Here is a 22,993-nt window from a genome sequence, read left to right on the forward strand (position 1 = left end):
CGTGTCGGGATGTTACGTGTCAGTATGTTACGTGCCGAGATGTTACGTGTCAGGATGTTACGTGTCGAGATGTTACGTGTCAGTATGTTACGTGTCGGGATGTTACGCGTCGAGATGTTACGTGTCAGTATGTTACGTGTCGAGATGTTACGTGTCAGTATGTTCTGCGTCGAGATGTTACGTGTCAGTATGTTACGTGTCGAGATGTTACGTGTCGGGATGTTACGTGTCGAGATGTTACGTGTCAGTATGTTACGTGTCGAGATGTTACGTGTCGAGATGTTACGTGTCAGTATGTTACGTATCGGGATGTTCCGCTTCGAGATGTTCCGCGTCGAGATGTTACGTGTCGGGATGTTACGTGTCAGTATGTTCCGCGTCGAGATGTTACGTGTCAGTATGTTCCGCGTCAAGATGTTACGTGTCAGTATGTTACGTGTCGAGATGTTACGTGTCGAGATGTTACGTGTCGGGATGTTACGTGTCAGTATGTTACGTGTCGAGATGTTACGTGTCAGTATGTTACGTGTCGAGATGTTACGTGTCAGTATGTTACGTGTCGGGATGTTACGTGTCGAGATGTTACGTGTCAGTATGTTACGTGTCGAGATGTTACGTGTCAGTATGTTACGTGTCGAGATGTTACGTGTCAGTATGTTACGTGTCGAGATGTTACGTGTCGGGATGTTACGTGTCAGTATGTTCCGCGTCGAGATGTTACGTGTCAGTATGTTCCGCGTCGAGATGTTACGTGTCAGTATGTTCCGCGTCGAGATGTTACGTGTCAGTATGTTACGTGTCGAGATGTTACGTGTCGGGATGTTACGTGTCAGTATGTTACGTGTCGAGATGTTACGTGTCAGGATGTTACGTGTCGAGATGTTACGTGTCAGTATGTTCCGCGTCGAGATGTTACGTGTCAGTATGTTCCGCGTCGAGATGTTACGTGTCAGTATGTTACGTGTCGAGATGTTACGTGTCGGGATGTTACGTGTCAGTATGTTACGTGTCGAGATGTTACGTGTCAGGATGTTACGTGTCGAGATGTTACGTGTCGAGATGTTACGTGTCAGTATGTTACGTATCGGGATGTTCCGCTTCGAGATGTTCCGCGTCGAGATGTTACGTGTCGGGATGTTACGTGTCAGTATGTTCCGCGTCGAGATGTTACGTGTCAGTATGTTCCGCGTCAAGATGTTACGTGTCAGTATGTTACGTGTCGAGATGTTACGTGTCGGGATGTTACGTGTCAGTATGTTACGTGTCGAGATGTTACGTGTCAGTATGTTACGTGTCGAGATGTTACGTGTCAGTATGTTACGTGTCGGGATGTTACGTGTCGAGATGTTACGTGTCAGTATGTTACGTGTCGAGATGTTACGTGTCAGTATGTTACGTGTCGAGATGTTACGTGTCAGTATGTTACGTGTCGAGATGTTACGTGTCGGGATGTTACGTGTCAGTATGTTCCGCGTTGAGATGTTACGTGTCAGTATGTTCCGCGTCGAGATGTTACGTGTCAGTATGTTACGTGTCGAGATGTTACGTGTCGGGATGTTACGTGTCAGTATGTTACGTGTCGAGATGTTACGTGTCAGGATGTTACGTGTCGAGATGTTACGTGTCAGTATGTTACGTGTCGGGATGTTACGCGTCGAGATGTTACGTGTCAGTATGTTACGTGTCGAGATGTTACGTGTCAGTATGTTCTGCGTCGAGATGTTACGTGTCAGTATGTTACGTGTCGAGATGTTACGTGTCGGGATGTTACGTGTCGAGATGTTACGTGTCAGTATGTTACGTGTCGAGATGTTACGTGTCGAGATGTTACGTGTCAGTATGTTACGTATCGGGATGTTCCGCTTCGAGATGTTCCGCGTCGAGATGTTACGTGTCGGGATGTTACGTGTCAGTATGTTCCGCGTCGAGATGTTACGTGTCAGTATGTTCCGCGTCAAGATGTTACGTGTCAGTATGTTACGTGTCGAGATGTTACGTGTCGGGATGTTACGTGTCAGTATGTTACGTGTCGAGATGTTACGTGTCAGTATGTTACGTGTCGAGATGTTACGTGTCAGTATGTTACGTGTCGGGATGTTACGTGTCGAGATGTTACGTGTCGGGATGTTACGTGTCAGTATGTTACGTGTCAGTATGTTCCGCGTCGAGATGTTACGTGTCAGTATGTTCCGCGTCGAGATGTTACGTGTCGGGATGTTACGTGTCGAGATGTTCCGCGTCGAGATGTTACGTGTCGGGATGTTACGTGTCAAATATGTTCCGCGTCGAGATGTTACGTGTCAGTATGTTACGTGTCGAGATGTTACGTGTCGGGATGTTACGTGTCAGTATGTTACGTGTCGAGATGTTACGTGTCAGTATGTTACGTGTCGAGATGTTACGTGTCAGTATGTTACGTGTCGGGATGTTACTTGTCGAGATGTTACGTGTCAGTATGTTACGTGTCGGGATGTTACGTGTCGAGATGTTACGTGTCAGTATATTCCGCGTCGAGATGTTACGTGTCAGTATGTTACGTGTCAGTATGTTACGTGTCGGGATGTTACGTGTCGAGATGTTACGTGTCAGTATGTTACGTGTCGAGATGTTACGTGTCAGTATGTTACGTGTCAGTATGTTACGTATCGGGATGTTCCGCTTCGAGATGTTCCGCGTCGAGATGTTACGTGTCGGGATGTTACGTGTCAGTATGTTCCGCGTCGAGATGTTACGTGTCAGTATGTTACGTGTCAGTATGTTACGTGTCGGGATGTTACGTGTCGAGATGTTACGTGTCAGTATGTTACGTGTCGAGATGTTACGTGTCGGGATGTTACGTGTCAGTATGTTACGTGTCAGTATGTTACGTGTCAGTATGTTACGTATCGGGATGTTCCGCTTCGAGATGTTCCGCGTCGAGATGTTACGTGTCGGGATGTTACGTGTCAGTATGTTCCGCGTCGAGATGTTACGTGTCAGTATGTTCCGCGTCAAGATGTTACGTGTCAGTATGTTACGTGTCGAGATGTTACGTGTCGGGATGTTACGTGTCAGTATGTTACGTGTCGAGATGTTACGTGTCAGTATGTTACGTGTCGAGATGTTACGTGTCAGTATGTTACGTGTCGAGATGTTACGTGTCAGTATGTTACGTGTCGGGATGTTACTTGTCGAGATGTTACGTGTCAGTATGTTACGTGTCGGGATGTTACGTGTCGAGATGTTACGTGTCAGTATGTTACGTGTCGAGATGTTACGTGTCAGTATGTTACGTGTCGAGATGTTACGTGTCGAGATGTTACGTGTCGAGATGTTACGTGTCAGTATGTTACGTGTCGAGATGTTACGTGTCAGTATGTTATGTGTCGAGATGTTACGTGTCGAGATGTTACGTGTCGAGATGTTACGTGTCGAGATGTTACGAGTCAGTATGTTACGTGTCGAGATGTTACGTGTCAGTATGTTACGTGTCGAGATGTTACGTGTCAGTATGTTACGTGTCGGGATGTTACTTGTCGAGATGTTACGTGTCAGTATGTTACGTGTCGAGATGTTACGTGTCGGGATGTTACGTGTCAGTATGTTACGTGTCAGTATGTTACGTGTCAGTATGTTACGTATCGGGATGTTCCGCTTCGAGATGTTCCGCGTCGAGATGTTACGTGTCGGGATGTTACGTTTCAGTATGTTCCGCGTCGAGATGTTACGTGTCAGTATGTTCCGCGTCAAGATGTTACGTGTCAGTATGTTACGTGTCGAGATGTTACGTGTCGGGATGTTACGTGTCAGTATGTTACGTGTCGAGATGTTACGTGTCAGTATGTTACGTGTCGAGATGTTACGTGTCAGTATGTTACGTGTCGGGATGTTACGTGTCGAGATGTTACGTGTCAGTATGTTACGTGTCGAGATGTTACGTGTCAGTATGTTACGTGTCGAGATGTTACGTGTCAGTATGTTACGTGTCGAGATGTTACGTGTCGGGATGTTACGTGTCAGTATGTTCCGCGTCGAGATGTTACGTGTCAGTATGTTCCGCGTCGAGATGTTACGTGTCAGTATGTTCCGCGTCGAGATGTTACGTGTCAGTATGTTACGTGTCGAGATGTTACGTGTCGGGATGTTACGTGTCAGTATGTTACGTGTCGAGATGTTACGTGTCAGGATGTTACGTGTCGAGATGTTACGTGTCAGTATGTTCCGCGTCGAGATGTTACGTGTCAGTATGTTCCGCGTCGAGATGTTACGTGTCAGTATGTTACGTGTCGAGATGTTACGTGTCGGGATGTTACGTGTCAGTATGTTACGTGTCGAGATGTTACGTGTCAGGATGTTACGTGTCGAGATGTTACGTGTCGAGATGTTACGTGTCAGTATGTTACGTATCGGGATGTTCCGCTTCGAGATGTTCCGCGTCGAGATGTTACGTGTCGGGATGTTACGTGTCAGTATGTTCCGCGTCGAGATGTTACGTGTCAGTATGTTCCGCGTCAAGATGTTACGTGTCAGTATGTTACGTGTCGAGATGTTACGTGTCGGGATGTTACGTGTCAGTATGTTACGTGTCGAGATGTTACGTGTCAGTATGTTACGTGTCGAGATGTTACGTGTCAGTATGTTACGTGTCGGGATGTTACGTGTCGAGATGTTACGTGTCAGTATGTTACGTGTCGAGATGTTACGTGTCAGTATGTTACGTGTCGAGATGTTACGTGTCAGTATGTTACGTGTCGAGATGTTACGTGTCGGGATGTTACGTGTCAGTATGTTCCGCGTTGAGATGTTACGTGTCAGTATGTTCCGCGTCGAGATGTTACGTGTCAGTATGTTACGTGTCGAGATGTTACGTGTCGGGATGTTACGTGTCAGTATGTTACGTGTCGAGATGTTACGTGTCAGGATGTTACGTGTCGAGATGTTACGTGTCAGTATGTTACGTGTCGGGATGTTACGCGTCGAGATGTTACGTGTCAGTATGTTACGTGTCGAGATGTTACGTGTCAGTATGTTCTGCGTCGAGATGTTACGTGTCAGTATGTTACGTGTCGAGATGTTACGTGTCGGGATGTTACGTGTCGAGATGTTACGTGTCAGTATGTTACGTGTCGAGATGTTACGTGTCGAGATGTTACGTGTCAGTATGTTACGTATCGGGATGTTCCGCTTCGAGATGTTCCGCGTCGAGATGTTACGTGTCGGGATGTTACGTGTCAGTATGTTCCGCGTCGAGATGTTACGTGTCAGTATGTTCCGCGTCAAGATGTTACGTGTCAGTATGTTACGTGTCGAGATGTTACGTGTCGAGATGTTACGTGTCAGGATGTTACGTGTCAGTATGTTACGTGTCGAGATGTTACGTGTCAGTATGTTACGTGTCGAGATGTTACGTGTCAGTATGTTACGTGTCGGGATGTTACGTGTCGAGATGTTACGTGTCAGTATGTTACGTGTCGAGATGTTACGTGTCAGTATGTTACGTGTCGAGATGTTACGTGTCAGTATGTTACGTGTCGAGATGTTACGTGTCGGGATGTTACGTGTCAGTATGTTCCGCGTCGAGATGTTACGTGTCAGTATGTTCCGCGTCGAGATGTTACGTGTCAGTATGTTCCGCGTCGAGATGTTACGTGTCAGTATGTTACGTGTCGAGATGTTACGTGTCGGGATGTTACGTGTCAGTATGTTACGTGTCGAGATGTTACGTGTCAGGATGTTACGTGTCGAGATGTTACGTGTCAGTATGTTCCGCGTCGAGATGTTACGTGTCAGTATGTTCCGCGTCGAGATGTTCCGTGTCAGTATGTTACGTGTCGAGATGTTACGTGTCGGGATGTTACGTGTCAGTATGTTACGTGTCGAGATGTTACGTGTCAGGATGTTACGTGTCGAGATGTTACGTGTCGAGATGTTACGTGTCAGTATGTTACGTATCGGGATGTTCCGCTTCGAGATGTTCCGCGTCGAGATGTTACGTGTCGGGATGTTACGTGTCAGTATGTTCCGCGTCGAGATGTTACGTGTCAGTATGTTCCGCGTCAAGATGTTACGTGTCAGTATGTTACGTGTCGAGATGTTACGTGTCGGGATGTTACGTGTCAGTATGTTACGTGTCGAGATGTTACGTGTCAGTATGTTACGTGTCGAGATGTTACGTGTCAGTATGTTACGTGTCGGGATGTTACGTGTCGAGATGTTACGTGTCAGTATGTTACGTGTCGAGATGTTACGTGTCAGTATGTTACGTGTCGAGATGTTACGTGTCAGTATGTTACGTGTCGAGATGTTACGTGTCGGGATGTTACGTGTCAGTATGTTCCGCGTTGAGATGTTACGTGTCAGTATGTTCCGCGTCGAGATGTTACGTGTCAGTATGTTACGTGTCGAGATGTTACGTGTCGGGATGTTACGTGTCAGTATGTTACGTGTCGAGATGTTACGTGTCAGGATGTTACGTGTCGAGATGTTACGTGTCAGTATGTTACGTGTCGGGATGTTACGCGTCGAGATGTTACGTGTCAGTATGTTACGTGTCGAGATGTTACGTGTCAGTATGTTCTGCGTCGAGATGTTACGTGTCAGTATGTTACGTGTCGAGATGTTACGTGTCGGGATGTTACGTGTCGAGATGTTACGTGTCAGTATGTTACGTGTCGAGATGTTACGTGTCGAGATGTTACGTGTCAGTATGTTACGTATCGGGATGTTCCGCTTCGAGATGTTCCGCGTCGAGATGTTACGTGTCGGGATGTTACGTGTCAGTATGTTCCGCGTCGAGATGTTACGTGTCAGTATGTTCCGCGTCAAGATGTTACGTGTCAGTATGTTACGTGTCGAGATGTTACGTGTCGGGATGTTACGTGTCAGTATGTTACGTGTCGAGATGTTACGTGTCAGTATGTTACGTGTCGAGATGTTACGTGTCAGTATGTTACGTGTCGGGATGTTACGTGTCGAGATGTTACGTGTCGGGATGTTACGTGTCAGTATGTTACGTGTCAGTATGTTCCGCGTCGAGATGTTACGTGTCAGTATGTTCCGCGTCGAGATGTTACGTGTCGGGATGTTACGTGTCGAGATGTTCCGCGTCGAGATGTTACGTGTCGGGATGTTACGTGTCAAATATGTTCCGCGTCGAGATGTTACGTGTCAGTATGTTACGTGTCGAGATGTTACGTGTCGGGATGTTACGTGTCAGTATGTTACGTGTCGAGATGTTACGTGTCAGTATGTTACGTGTCGAGATGTTACGTGTCAGTATGTTACGTGTCGGGATGTTACTTGTCGAGATGTTACGTGTCAGTATGTTACGTGTCGGGATGTTACGTGTCGAGATGTTACGTGTCAGTATATTCCGCGTCGAGATGTTACGTGTCAGTATGTTACGTGTCAGTATGTTACGTGTCGGGATGTTACGTGTCGAGATGTTACGTGTCAGTATGTTACGTGTCGAGATGTTACGTGTCAGTATGTTACGTGTCAGTATGTTACGTATCGGGATGTTCCGCTTCGAGATGTTCCGCGTCGAGATGTTACGTGTCGGGATGTTACGTGTCAGTATGTTCCGCGTCGAGATGTTACGTGTCAGTATGTTACGTGTCAGTATGTTACGTGTCGGGATGTTACGTGTCGAGATGTTACGTGTCAGTATGTTACGTGTCGAGATGTTACGTGTCGGGATGTTACGTGTCAGTATGTTACGTGTCAGTATGTTACGTGTCAGTATGTTACGTATCGGGATGTTCCGCTTCGAGATGTTCCGCGTCGAGATGTTACGTGTCGGGATGTTACGTGTCAGTATGTTCCGCGTCGAGATGTTACGTGTCAGTATGTTCCGCGTCAAGATGTTACGTGTCAGTATGTTACGTGTCGAGATGTTACGTGTCGGGATGTTACGTGTCAGTATGTTACGTGTCGAGATGTTACGTGTCAGTATGTTACGTGTCGAGATGTTACGTGTCAGTATGTTACGTGTCGAGATGTTACGTGTCAGTATGTTACGTGTCGGGATGTTACTTGTCGAGATGTTACGTGTCAGTATGTTACGTGTCGGGATGTTACGTGTCGAGATGTTACGTGTCAGTATGTTACGTGTCGAGATGTTACGTGTCAGTATGTTACGTGTCGAGATGTTACGTGTCGAGATGTTACGTGTCGAGATGTTACGTGTCAGTATGTTACGTGTCGAGATGTTACGTGTCAGTATGTTATGTGTCGAGATGTTACGTGTCGAGATGTTACGTGTCGAGATGTTACGTGTCGAGATGTTACGAGTCAGTATGTTACGTGTCGAGATGTTACGTGTCAGTATGTTACGTGTCGAGATGTTACGTGTCAGTATGTTACGTGTCGGGATGTTACTTGTCAGTATGTTACGTGTCGAGATGTTACGTGTCAGTATGTTACGTGTCGAGATGTTACGTGTCAGTATGTTACGTGTCGGGATGTTACGTGTCAGTATGTTACGTGTCGAGATGTTACGTGTCAGTATGTTACGTGTCGAGATGTTACGTGTCAGTATGTTACGTGTCGGGATGTTACGTGTCGAGATGTTACGTGTCAGTATGTTACGTGTCGAGATGTTACGTGTCAGTATGTTACGTGTCGAGATGTTACGTGTCAGTATGTTACGTGTCGGGATGTTACTTGTCGAGATGTTACGTGTCAGTATGTTACGTGTCGGGATGTTACGTGTCGAGATGTTACGTGTCAGTATGTTACGTGTCGAGATGTTACGTGTCAGTATGTTACGTGTCGAGATGTTACGTGTCAGTATGTTACGTGTCGAGATGTTACGTGTCAGTATGTTACGTGTCGGGATGTTACTTGTCGAGATGTTACGTGTCAGTATGTTACGTGTCGGGATGTTACGTGTCGAGATGTTACGTGTCAGTATGTTACGTGTCGAGATGTTACGTGTCAGTATGTTACGTGTCGAGATGTTACGTGTCAGTATGTTACGTGTCGAGATGTTACGTGTCAGTATGTTACGTGTCGAGATGTTACGTGTCAGTATGTTATGTGTCGAGATGTTACGTGTCGGGATGTTACGTGTCGGGATGTTACGTGTCGAGATGTTACGAGTCAGTATGTTACGTGTCGAGATGTTACGTGTCAGTATGTTACGTGTCGAGATATTACGTGTCAGTATGTTACGTGTCGGGATGTTACTTGTCGAGATGTTACGTGTCAGTATGTTACGTGTCGGGATGTTACGTGTCGAGATGTTACGTGTCAGTATGTTACGTGTCGAGATGTTACGTGTCAGTATGTTACGTGTCGAGATGTTACGTGTCAGTATGTTACGTGTCGAGATGTTACGTGTCAGTATGTTACGTGTCGAGATGTTACGTGTCAGTATGTTATGTGTCGAGATGTTACGTGTCGGGATGTTACGTGTCGAGATGTTACGTGTCGAGATGTTACGAGTCAGTATGTTACGTGTCGAGATGTTACGTGTCAGTATGTTACATGTCGAGATGTTACGTGTCGGGATGTTACGTGTCGAGATGTTACGTGTCAGTATGTTACGTGTCGAGATGTTACGTGTCGGGATGTTACGTGTCGGGATGTTACGTGCCGAGATGTTACGTGTCAGTATGTTACGTGTCGAGATGTTACGTGTCGGGATGTTACGTGTCGAGATGTTACGTGTCAGTATGTTACGTGTCGAGATGTTACGTGTCAGTATGTTACGTGTCGAGATGTTACGTGTCGGGATGTTACGTGTCGGGATGTTACGTGCTGAGATGTTACGTGTCAGTATGTTACGTGTCAGTATGTTACGTGTCGAGATGTTACGTGTCAGTATGTTACGTGTCGAGATGTTACGTGTCAGTATGTTACGTGTCGAGATGTCACGTGTCAGTATGTTACGTGTCGAGATGTTACGTGTCAGTATGTTATGTGTCGAGATGTTACGTGTCGGGATGTTACGTGTCGAGATGTTACGTGTCGAGATGTTACGAGTCAGTATGTTACGTGTCGAGATGTTACGTGTCAGTATGTTACATGTCGAGATGTTACGTGTCGGGATGTTACGTGTCGGGATGTTACGTGCCGAGATGTTACGTGTCAGTATGTTACGTGTCGAGATGTTACGTGTCGGGATGTTACGTGTCGAGATGTTACGTGTCAGTATGTTACGTGTCGAGATGTTACGTGTCAGTATGTTACGTGCCGAGATGTTACGTGTCGGGATGTTACGTGTCGGGATGTTACGTGTCAGTATGTTACGTGTCGAGATGTTACGTGTCGGGATGTTACGTGTCGGGATGTTATGTGCTGAGATGTTACGTGTCAGTATGTTACGTGTCAGTATGTTACGTGTCGAGATGTTACGTGTCAGTATGTTGCACAGTTGCGAAGCTGTGCCTGGAAAATGAATACTAACGGCGTGCAAAACATTGTATTCTTCAGCTTTCGGAACGAGTTCGAGTTGCGGGTGACACTTTCAACCCTTCAACTTTAGTCATGCGCCGCAACACGACTCCGAGCGTCTTTTTGACAACAAACCCACATTATAACAACACATAAAAGTCCCGCGCACTATGTCAACCTTTAAATATAGGTTCGATGCCGTCCTACCCACACTGTTACATGCAGCCGGGGATTTGTCCAAATGTCAGATAGCAGTATAATTTGTGTGACACCGGGGTGGATACAGCTAAAGCTTCTCTGACTCACGCGCTCCGCTTTGAAGAAAAAAAACTCTCCGGGAGCTCATTGGATTTAGTGCCTCTCGAATCACTGTCAAAGCAACACATATTTAAGCTCCAAGAAGTGCCCCCGCTCCCCGCGCTCATCTCCCGGGCGTCGAGGAGGTAGAGTTTTCTGTCAGAAACGCATCCAAGGCTTGGCGAACGGGGCGGGTTCCATTAGGAGGTGCTCAAGCTGCCTGGCGGTGCTCTGTAATGCTGCCACGCCGGAGATGATGTTTTCTCCCGGGCGGCGTCCTGATTTGGAGCGGCGGTTCTCGAGTTCGCAGGTGTTTCTCCGAAGTGTTCGTGACATTTATGGAAAAGGGGTTTGATTCCCAGACTTTTTTTAGCGGGTGATCTGACGTTAACCTTTGCATAAGAGGCTAAAACTTAAACTAGCTACAGCGTTTTTAATCGTAAATCGTAGCTGAAGATGTGAAATGGCATTGGCGATCCAGAGAACATTACTTTTTACAGCTACTACTGTGCATCCAGGTTTTTTTGTTCCCGTTATAGCTTTGTTCCTTCATCAGAAACATACCAGGAGTTTTGTGTTGCTTCCTTCACACTTGTTCCATTGATCACGTTTACAAGGTTGTCTCTGAACCGAATTTTTTTTTCATATTTTCCCGATTTGTGACGTCAAAAGTAGAAACGCGCTGTCCATAAATCGTCACCAGTCTCGTTCTGAGCGTTTCTGCCGTCAAAATGCATTAATTGCAAATGCGCGCTTGCACTTGAACGTCGTGGTAAGCTAGCTTTTGTCCGTTTCCCCATAGCAATAACCTCTGCTGCCTGTAGAAGGAGCGCTAACACCAATCCTGATGCGGGGACGTCTAACCTATGGAAAGTCGTTTGTGGTTTTCTTTCTTCTTCTTTTTCATCTTTTTAAGTTTAAAATGTAAAACACAGAAAAAGAGCAGAGTGAAATAAAAAATACATTTACAAATAGATAATAGATAAGAAAACATAAGAATCACTGAAATAATAATAATTTTGTAGTAAATGTATGACCTACTAAAACACATTGAAATACTAGTTGTTTTATCACCTTCTATTTCCTGTTTGTTTTTAGTCAGAGAGTCAGTCAAGAGAGTTATAATGGTCATTTCTTTATTATACTAACTCCTTATTTGTAAAAACCTATAAAAGTCCTATTTTTTCAGCAAATCAAAGCTCTTCATGTGATTATCTTTTCATAATCTGGTGCAGAACTCGTATACCTTTTGTGAACTAGACCTTGAGTCATAGGTCAGTTCTATTTGGTGCAAAAGGTCAACCAGTTTGAGAGTTTAACGCTTTTGTTTCGTTGGCGTGTTTCGATTGGCTCCCTCCGTGTCGTAAGCCATTTTCAATACGCCCATGTTCTAAAGTTCTAAAACAAAGAAGTAACATTTCTCAAGCGCCTGTTTACTGGCCAATAACAACACAAATAAAAACAGTTTTGGTCGCTTTGATCATCATCGTTTTCTAAAGGGTGAAGGGTTAGAGCGCTTGACCACACACCCAAAGGTCACCGGTTTGATTCCAGTGCCATCGTTCTTCTTCTTCTTTAGTGTTTTATGGCGGTTGGTATCCAAGTGTTACATTACCGCCGCCCACTAGACTTCCGACTTTATTCTTCCTCTGTAGCTGTTGTTGTTGTAGATGCTTTCCTCTTCGTCCTCCTTGGGGCTCCTCTTAGACTCGTGCCATTGTTCCGTCCTTGGACACACTGAATGTCCGTGAACTAGCGTCAGCTGAAACCCAAACATAAACCGCTGTCTGTCGAGCTCTAAACTACGGGAAAAACTGGACATTTCGCTGTTCGTTATCACGATCCACCGAGTACGGAGTGAACGCGCAACGTCTACAGTGTTTACCGAAGCCGCGATCGAATATCTTTTCGTTTCTCGTCTTTGATTGAACGCGGCCCGTCTCCCGTTTGCCGTGCTCTGACTCGCCAAGCGTTGCTCCGGACCCAATTTGACTCGCGTCTTCGACATCGGCAAATGCTTGTTAAGAGCTGTTCGGCGTCGATACGACCGCCCGCCAGCGCGGAAGTGAGACGGATGTGTGACGGACCCCGGCGCCAAACCATCGCGACGCAGGTTCGCTCTCCCTTTTACCTCTGCAAAGATGAGAGACGGAGAAGTGTGAATGAAAAAGCAGTAGAATGTTAAGCGCAAGAGTCTTACGATCACCATCAGCCCTCGATCTTCTAAAACAAACTCTAATTGATGATCGTTTTGCACCTTCACAGCAATAAATAAGTCCCAGTGCTGAAGAATTGTGAAAGATCCAGTTATATTGTGACTGAAACATGAGCTTTAATCCAATCCAACTGTAGTTGAATTTGTACCGTATTTTCCGGACTATAAGTCGCTTCGGACTATAAGTCGCACCAGCCAAAAAATGCAAAATAGAGAAGAAAAAACATATATTAGTCGCACTGGAGTGTATAAGTCACATTTTAGGGGGAAATTTGTTTGATAAAATCCAGAAGAACAGACATTTTATCTTGAAATGCAGTTTAAAATAATAACAGATTAGAGAACATGGTGAATAGGTGTACGTATGCTAACGCTAACACCTTTAGCTACATGACGCACAGACAGAACTGTGGTAAGTGTCTGGTATGTTAACGTAACATATTAACAGTTATTCAGATAACTATAGCATAAAGAACATGCTAACAAGTTTACCAAAGCATCAGTTTTACCCCAAATCACTAAATCCACTGAATTCTTCTTCCTCTGTGTCACTTCTAAACAACTCCACAAACTCCAGAGGTAGAGGAAGAGCAGATTCTTCTTCTGCGTCGCTTAGAGCCTAGAGCGCCATCTTGTGGTTGTCAGTGTGAAAATAACGGATAATATCACATATAAGTCACTCTGGAGTATAAGTCGCACCCCGGCCAAACTTTGAAAAAAGGTGTGACTTATAGTTTGTAAAATACGGTAAGCGCTGCACACAATAGTAATACAGAATAAAACATTTAGGTTTAAAAGTCAGCAGAAAACAGTTCAAACAAACGGAACTACAAATGGAACTTGACGGCCTGATGAAAACAAACAAAAGCAGTAAATTAGATGGATGAAATGAGCAGCTAAAGCAAAAATCACATCTTTGTAGAGGTTTGAGTTTCAGGATGTACGTAATGAGACCCTTTAGAGACGGAATTTATTTAGAGCAATTTACAGATTTAGTTAAGTAAAGAATCTGTAATACAAATGTAAATGTTGTATAAATGTCTCCAAAGCCCCGTTCGGATGAGATGAGTTTTACCTCAGGATCTCGGGTAAATTGTAATGATTACGAACAGCGTCTGCGTTTCTAGTCCCGTGCGAATTGTCGGAGAAGCTGTGATTGGACCGTTTTAGGCCTTTAAGTTTACATCGATTCAAAATGTTACGTCCAAATCTTCGCCACGGAACCTTCAAGTCCAAATACAAACTGCGGTGAAAACGTGGCCCCCGGAGGAACTACTCTGTTGTCGTGGCAACCGGGGGACGAGCCTCTTTAGAGAAAGTTTGGACGCTTTTGGAGGAAAGTTTGGATCGAGGGGCGGAGTCAGCGTGAAAGCATCAAAAGAGTGTTTCTCATTCAATCTGATCACGCTACAGCACATGTAACGCCACACAAAGCTAAAAACAAACCTAAAATAGAAAGAACACGGATGAATTAAAAGGTTGAATCATATTTCGATGTGTTTGCCATTTTCGGAATAAAGTCCGTAAAAACTAGTGAATTACTCCACCTCCTCTTTTCCCCTTCCTCCACCTCCTTTTTTACCCCTCCCCCTCATCCACCTCCTCTTTTCCCCCTCTTACTCCTCTTTTCCCCTTCCTCCACCGCCTCTTTTCCCCCTCTTCCTCCTCTTTTCCCCTTCCTCCACCGCCTCTTTTCCCCCTCTTCCTCCTCTTTTCCCCTTCCTCCACCTCCTTTTTTACCCTCATCCACCTCCTCTTTTCCCCCTCTTCCTCCTCTTTTCCCCTTCCTCCAACTCCTTTTTTTACCCCTCCTCTTCCTCCTCCTCTTTCCCCCTCCTCCTCCTCTTTTCTCCGAGTGCAGCCGACACTTTCATCGCTCACATGCATTATTAATCTGAAGAGAGACCGAGAGGGGACAGAGGAGGAGAGAGGGGGAGAGAGAGAGAGAGAGAGAGAGAGAGAGAGAGAGAGAGAGGGAAAGAGAGGGAGGCAGTCCGTGGTAGTGCGAAATTATTCCCTGAAAAAGTGTTTTTTAATCTCAATGGGACGCTCCTGGTTAAATAAAGGTTAAATAACATAAGACGGAGGGTGGACGAGGGTAGAAAGAAGATTATAGAGGAGAAAGGGAGAGAAGAGGGAGAGAAAGGGGAAGAGAGAGGGGTGGAGGGATGGAGGGAAGAGCGACCGGCCTCCTGCGGGAGCCAGAGTGGGGACTAAACGTGGAGAATTAACGTTTGAGTTCCACACGGCTCTTTCTCTGGCGGCGCTCACTTTTTGTCTCGTTTGTTTTACATGTCTGAGAGAGAGAGAAAGAGAGAGAGAGAGAAAGAGAGAGAGAGAGAGAGAGAGGGAGGGATGGAGCGGGACAGAAGGTGAGGGGGGAGGGAAGGAGGGGAGGACAGGGTGAGAGAAAGAGAGAAAGTCAGAGGAAGAGGGAAAGTCAAAGAGAGAGTAGCTAAAGAGACGGAAAAGGGGGGTGAGGGAAGACAAGAGAGAAGGAAAGAGAAAATGAGTGAGAGAGAGAGAGGATTCAGAAGAGAAAGGGATGGAGCGGGACAGAGGTTGAGGGAGGGAAGAAGAGGAAGACATGGTGAGAGAGAAATGCATAGAGAAAGACAGAAAGAGAGAAAGTCAAAGAGAGAGCAGCTAAAGAGAGGGAAAAGAGTGAGAGTGAAAGAGAAAGAGAGGGAAACGGGGGGTGAGGGAAGACAGAGAGAAGGAATAGAGGGAGAACGAGTGAGAAAGAATGAGAAAGAGAGAATAAGGGAGAGCGAACGAGGAAGCAGAAAGAATGGGTGAGAGAGAATGAGGGAAAGAGAAAGGGAGAGAGAATGAAAGAGAATAAGAAAGCAGAGAAAATGAGCGAGAGAGAGAGAGAGAGAATGAAATAGAGAATGAAGGAGAGACTGATGCAGAGAGAGAAAGGAAAATCTAACAACAACACACCTAAGACAACAGTACTTGTCAAAGTGGAACGGATATAACCTCTTACTCGCAGTCTAAAGTCATGGTTTTATTTTGCTGCCTCATCAAAATGAATGGGGCAGAGCGTTTACATGAGTATCAGGCTAAACACATCACTCTGGAAAGATCTATAACCAAGTAAAGTAAACTCTTTTAACACAATATTTTGGTAGTAACAGTGAAAATATATCCATCGGTTTCAGAAAGAAAAGTGATTAACAGTTTAAAACTAAAATATCTTGGTAAAAGTCCAAAATGTTAACAGGAAGCAGTTCTGTTCTAATAGTTTAGGAATTTAGGAGAAGCAGGCAAAGTAGTAGTAGTAGTAGTAGTAGAAATATAGCCTTTTCTTATTATAAAAGGTCTTTTCTGATGATACTATTCTTTACCCGTGACTAAATACACTGCCGTCACAATGGAACATGAATATCATAGAACCTGGAGCCTGTGCGGCCGGTGAACCGTGGCAGCCCCCCTGATGCATGGTGGGATACGTACCCCGAGGCTGTCCTCCTGCCGGTGCTGTCTCCAGTTGTGGCCCGTGTCACTGAACATGAGCAGGTACGCCGTGAGCCAATCGGAGCTGCCGTACCTGCCCTGGGTGGCCACGGCCGAGACCGACGTGCGCTTGCCCAGGTCCACGTCCAGCCACTGGTACGAGTCGGAGAGCAGCGGCGACCAGCCCCCCGCTCCTGCAGACAGAGAGAGGGACAGGCGTGAGGACGGGCGTGAGGACGAGCGTGAGGACGGGGGTGAGGGCGGGGATGAGGACGGGGGTGAGGATAGGGCCCAGGTCAGGTCTTTAATACTTTTGAATAGAATCTGTATTTAAAATTATACCAGATAAAGCACAGAGAGCAGAGAGTATGAGGAAGAAATCCTTTGAGTATTAAAGTATTTGGTATATTTGGGAATAGAGTATGCTGGTCTTCTCCTGCTTTGCCGTTCGTGATATCGTGGAATGAATAATAAGTCTTAAAAACCTGGAGGATTTTACCCATTGTGCATGTTTTTGCCCGGAGGAAACCCACCGGGGAGAAACGTGCCGACACACAGATGTTTGCTGAGGCGAGGACGCTGTGCCACTCTGCAGCGTCGTTCTACGCCCAGGCTGGTCAACGTGAGGCCCGGGGGCCAAATCAGGCCCGCCAAGTGATGGATCTGGCCCATGACACATCTTCAAATATTAAAAATTATCATGACAATCTTGTTTACCGGTTTAAGTCTGGGTTAGCACTAATTTAGACATGATTTAGTCCTGGTTTAGTCCTGGTTTAGTCTTGGTTTTGTCCTTGTTTGATTTTGGATTAGTTCAGACTTGGTTAGTACTATTCAAGTCCTAGTTTAATTCTAGTTCAGTACTGTTTAAAAGCATTTTTTGCGATATTTCTCACAACAATCTAATCTATCAGCAGTTGTTTTATTGTCTTAACTCATTTTATTGGAACAGTGTTGGGGGTATGTTGTTGCAGCAGTGCCCCTCGGCTCCAGAGACCTTGACCCTCCAAGAATCTGCCCCTTTAAGACATGCATGATCATTAATTCAATCAGTGACTTTTTCTCCAAGGACACAACGCCGGAACGAGGACAGAACCACTAAACTTCCGCTGACAGGGTGGACGCTGTACCGCCTGAGCCATATCCTGACCGTGTTGAGAAACAGCTCATGAACTGCAAAGCTTGGAGATAGATTTGTCTCCGGGGCTCAGTAAAAGAGGAGGATCCTGGACACTGGTTAATCTTAAGTCCTTAAAAGGCAAATAAAGCTTTCCCTCGGCTCAGAACGGCCCCGGTGACGGCCCCGGTGAGGGCCCCGGTTTGGGCAGTTTATCTACTGCTGAAAAGAGGACGCCATCGCACTAAACCTTAACCATCTTATGGAGAGACGAGGACGAGTGTTGCTACTTTGTGACTTTACGCAAGATTATTCAAGCTCTAATATTATGCCAGACTTTAGATCACGTTGGATTGTTTGGTTACGGTAAACTTCAATTTGCCGTTAAATTTGACCGTTAAACCTGTCAGGCGTCGATGGAGGAAACCCATACAACCCTAGAGACGACTTCAGGACCGGTTGCGGTTAAGGTTAAGATACTCTGCTGTGTTTTTAAAATCCACACGACTGCACGCGTTCGGATCATTTCAGAACTCAAACATTGACAGAATACCTTTAATAAACTGTTGTCTGCAAGTCTGTTTCCGTTGCCCTCTTGGTTACACTTCGCAGTATCGATGTATTGATGCTACTTTCTGGGTCAACCGTCGATAAGGTCATATAGGAGAAGTTGATAACGTTTCAACTTCGGATGATGAACGACTCGATGGCACACGACGTCTCCTTTGTTCTAAAGTGAATCTTTCAGACACAGAATCGATCCTGATTGAAATGGCAGAAATGGGACGCACACTGCACTTGCATAATCCGGCGACTCTGATTGGTGTATTCAAAGTGGCGAATATTGTCATGGTCACCGTCTGGTCTGGTGATGTATAGTTTGTCTTGTTTTATTCACGGTGTTTCTGTCTCTGCTCCTCTTTGTTTCCCCCCTCCCTTCTTGATCTCCTCCCTGGTTACCGCCCCCTTGTCTCTCAAGCTCATCACAGACTCCTCACACCTGTGCGTGGGTTCACAGGTGTTTGTTTACCTCTGCCTCAGTGCGAGATTGTCTGTGTTGCCCTGTTTAGCCCCAGCATTCGAGTGGTCTGAAATATGATTCCTGTCCTGACTGATTTTTGCCTACTTCTCGTGATCCTGTTTGCTGTCATCGACCTTGGACCGTAAGGAGTATTCCTTCTGCCTTTCCTCTGACGTTGCTGTTTGCCTGTGCACCGAATCTGGAACGAACTTTGACTACGCCTCTCGCCTGGTCCCTGACACCGCTGGAGGGGCCCTTCCCTGTCGTTCAGACTTTCCCTGTGACTTTGTACATTTCTATTCTGAGCCATTAAAGCCTGTTATGATCATATCCTGTTTCCAGCTCTGTAATTGGCTCCGTTCTACCGTTCGTGACAAATATGAGAATAAAGTCAATATACCTGTGTCTGGGCTATATTATTAAAGATTCACGAGCACAAATGTTTAACCGCCTGACTCGTGAGTAAAAAGATGCGTTTAAGTCCTCTCGATGTGTGTTTTATCATTCAGTTGCTCTAATAATACATTTGGCATGGAAGGTCCACAGCCTGCTCGTCTCCATGGTATTGTCTTATAAAGAATCATAAACATAATGCATCTAAGGACAGTAGGATACGTTTAGGAGCTCACAGAATATAGTAAGAATGCACTTTTTTCAAGTAATATTTGAGCAATAAAAACACCTAATTGAATAAATACAAGAGAGTTTGATTCCACAATGTGGAACATACAAGGCAATGCAATAACATCTCCATGGAGACAAGCAGGTGATCAATATTGTTCTGGACAGGGGAGAGGCGTAACTTCATCACGAGTTTTTGGAATCTGATCGAACAAGGAACAAGCCGAGAAATCAAACTGAGAAAAGCAGACGTCTTCCCTGTCCTCAAATAAAAATATAAAAAAAACAAAATAGTCCGTAAATCTGCTAAAATAGGCCAAAGTACGTCTGTCCGCATCGCCATGTTGGTTTGAGTCGGTCCTTTTAACTTCCGCCCAAACTACAATGCTGCTGCACTGTGATAGGTCCACCACCACACAGCCACCACGCGAGCCTGACCAGATGAATTCTCAAGAGTTTGTGAAACGAACATCACCCGAATTCATCTGCCCTGAGCCTGGTCAGATGGCGGACCCTCCACTAGGAATGTTACATAGAACGCCTCTGATAATGGACAACAAAGAAAGAGTAACAACAAAAACAACAAGTGCACAATCTGTACACAAAGTAATTCAAAGTGCTTTACAGAACAAGAAAAGATGCATTGAAATCACAATACAGACGCATAAAAACATAACTAATCATAATAAAATGTACTTTAAAAGAGAAGAGCTGTATTGAACTTAGACTTGAGCATTATCGGAGTAGAAGCCTCACACACTTCTTCACAAAGACTCCTCTACAAACTATGAATCCGTCATTTACTGACCAATTTGACATTGATATTATATTATGATGATCATGGCAATTACAGCTGGGCCAAATCACTAGCGCATGAAATTGTTTGATAATCTCCAAACTTGTAGCAAAAATAATTGTACAAAGCCCTGAACGGTAAATCTATATTGTCTGCGGCAGGATTTCCATTGGACCTGACGCATTGAGCTGCAGTTATGACATCATAACTTCACAGATTATGATTTGGCCCGAGGTCCTTGTAACGGTCAGGCAGGGAAGAGGTTAAATGATTGAGATTTGACTTTCGTGTGGGTTGAGCCTAAGAACGTTGCCATCCATTGAAGCTATTTGAAAAAAACTGCACCAAAAACACATTTTTATCAGAAATATATCACATTTCACTGTGTTACTACATTACTGTCCGCAGTTTTTACATTATATTAGGAAAATGTCAGGCTTTTAGATTTGAAAACACCCCGTCCAAATCATTGTGTCCGGGTGTACGGGGACCAACTAGGCGAAAAAACGAGTAGCTTCGGCATTCTCCGGACCACGGCTCGGCAGCAAATCAGAGCCAAGCACACAAATTTCGTCAACCAATCAGCGCGCAGCATGCAAATTTTCACTTGTAAACAGTAAACTGTAATGGTGGACTATTGTCAAACGCTTCCCGGCCCGATTTAATGATAATATTCCCTTTTTTTCTAAGATTTATTAATAAAATGGCCGTCCCTGCACTCGAAAATGCCCGTCCACATTTTAAAATACCCCGTCCAATATACGGGAAGACGGATCTCTATCTAAAAGCCTGGAAAATGTTCCTTGTCAGGCAAATAATGTAATCACTTGAGGGATATGAGCGTCAGGGTCACCGGGTAACCCCAAGGATCAGTCCTCGCGCCACTTCTCTTCTCCTTGTACACAAATAACTGCAGGAACACCACGTCGGGAATAACATACACCTAGTACTCAGATGACTAATTAATCACGTACACCACTGACACTGACGGACTGAATCAGACGGAATCGGACACATTTCCGCCGCGTTGAAGGGAAATCTGTCTGGACGGTCATCCTTTTCCATCGCGGACTGCCCGACCCTCACTTGCTCACTGACAATAATGAAGCGATGGAAAAGGTTAACTCGGACAAATATCTCGGCGCCGTAATTGACTGTGCGTTTTCTCAAAATGCCAACAACGTCTCTTTTTCTATGTAAAGTTTGCGAGCTACAAGTTCGCCAATCAGTTCAGCATTGTAGAATCCATCCTAACGTGTCACTCATGGCCGATGAAATCATTCAAATCAGCAAAATTACAGGACAGCAGAAGGAGTCACTCAATACCATCTTGAATAACCAAAGTCCTGAGAAAAGGCAGCTCACACTCTACACTCGCACTACAGTTTATTACCGTCAGGTCGCAGGTTCAGGTCCCTCACATCCAGCTTCCACTCCACCTCAATCTGCCTGATTAACGGCTGATTAGGACACATTACAACAGTACAATCACTGTTAGCCCTGAACACGTGTAAACTGTCATACCCCTGTGCAATACTGACATACCCATGTGCAATACTGACTTAATCATGTGCAATACTGACTTAATCATGTGCAATACTGACATACCCATGTGCAATACTGACTTAATCATGTGCAATACTGACATACCCATGTGCAATACTGACTTAATCATGTGCAATACTGACATACCCATGTGCAATACTGACTTAATCATGTGCAATACTGACATACCCATGTGCAATACTGACTTAATCATGTGCAATACTGACTTAATCATGTGCAATACTGACTTAATCATGTGCAATACTGACATACTCATACACAATACTGTCATATTCATGCGCATATAACTGCTATAAATAAGAGTGTTTACTTTTGCCACTATTATTATTATTATTTTTGTCTTAGGTTATTTTATTTTTATTTTTTATTTCTATTCCTTATTAAGAATATGAGAGGTTTTGCCTTTAAGAGTTTTGTTTATAAGTGTTTTTTTTTTTTTTTAAAGCTTCCTATAAGTTATCTGTTCTTTTCTACTGTACCTACTTGTGTTGCAACAATGAAATTTCCCCATTGTGTGGACAAATAAAGGCGTATCTTATCTTATTACGGTTTGCTTTGCGCAGCGGCAGAGCTTCTTTGTATTATGAATGAGCCTGTTTATAGACGGCTGTGCTGCATCGCAGTTTGCGCCGGGGCTCGAGCTGCAGACAAAGTTCCTAGCGCATCCGTGAGTTCTGGGCTTTGGATGTTTATTAGCATAGCCGCGCAATAATTTGCAAACTAGCATTAGAGTCAGTCTGGAGTGGTTTCTTTAAGTCCACTGGTCCCTCCTGACCACAGTCACACATGTCTGGACACACGGGGTCTTTGGGGACGTGACAGAAGATAAATAATGCTTTGCTTTGAGACTTGTCGGCACCGCCCACTGCAGGGTTCAGAATAAGCGGTATGGCATCGCAAAATGCGACGCAATTTCTCTCAAATGCGATACGTTCATCATAAAAAAGGGCTTTTGTATTGCAGTTTTTGCGATACAAAAATTCGTGTTCAATTGTACAACCAAAGCGCCTAAAAGTACTGATCACTCGTCAATCGATCGTCAATAACGGCCTGACACATGTAGGACGCTGTGTTGACATGACGAGTCCCGCTGCTGTCTCAGATCAGAGTCTGAAAGTGGGAGGAGCCACGTGCGCTAAAGTTTGCGTCAGATTCAGACTTCCGAGGTCAATAGCTCCTAAACGCAAAAGTCTTTGCAGATCATTCACATGGCAAAATATTCATATTTACACTGCCAAGTGACACAACCTCGTTTTAACAATCAGATGCGTATTTTGGGCGCAGCGAATCACATGGATCCGAATGTGCAGATGGAGCCGAGACGAGTGCTTAGGGACCGTCGACAAATGTGCAGCCGGAGCCGAGATATGAGTACTTAGGGACCGTCATCAAATAGTAAAACGAAAAATGGAATGGAACATCAAATAGAGCGGTACAATTTGAATTACGCATAAAATACACCATGATGGACACCACAGCAACCTTTAATTTTCCATTAGAATCTTAATACATATTTTTTGT

General features: G+C 44.9%; 1 protein-coding gene across 1 annotated transcript in view; it reads right to left on the reverse strand.

Annotated features, from left to right (window-relative positions):
- Positions 1-22,993, reverse strand: part of LOC140354390 (contactin-associated protein-like 4) — a 281,713-nt gene that overhangs the window by 166,257 nt on the left and 92,463 nt on the right. Inside the window, exon 3 of the mRNA XM_072439389.1 lies at positions 16,352-16,545. Within this exon, the coding sequence (XP_072295490.1) occupies positions 16,352-16,545 (194 nt within the window). The remainder of the gene's footprint in view (positions 1-16,351; positions 16,546-22,993) is intronic.

Source organism: Eucyclogobius newberryi, unplaced genomic scaffold, assembly GCF_026437365.1.
Source record: "Eucyclogobius newberryi isolate DKJ021-1_F unplaced genomic scaffold, fEucNew1.0.hap1 SCAF_9, whole genome shotgun sequence".
In the NCBI taxonomy this organism is placed as follows: Eukaryota; Metazoa; Chordata; class Actinopteri; order Gobiiformes; family Gobiidae; genus Eucyclogobius; species Eucyclogobius newberryi.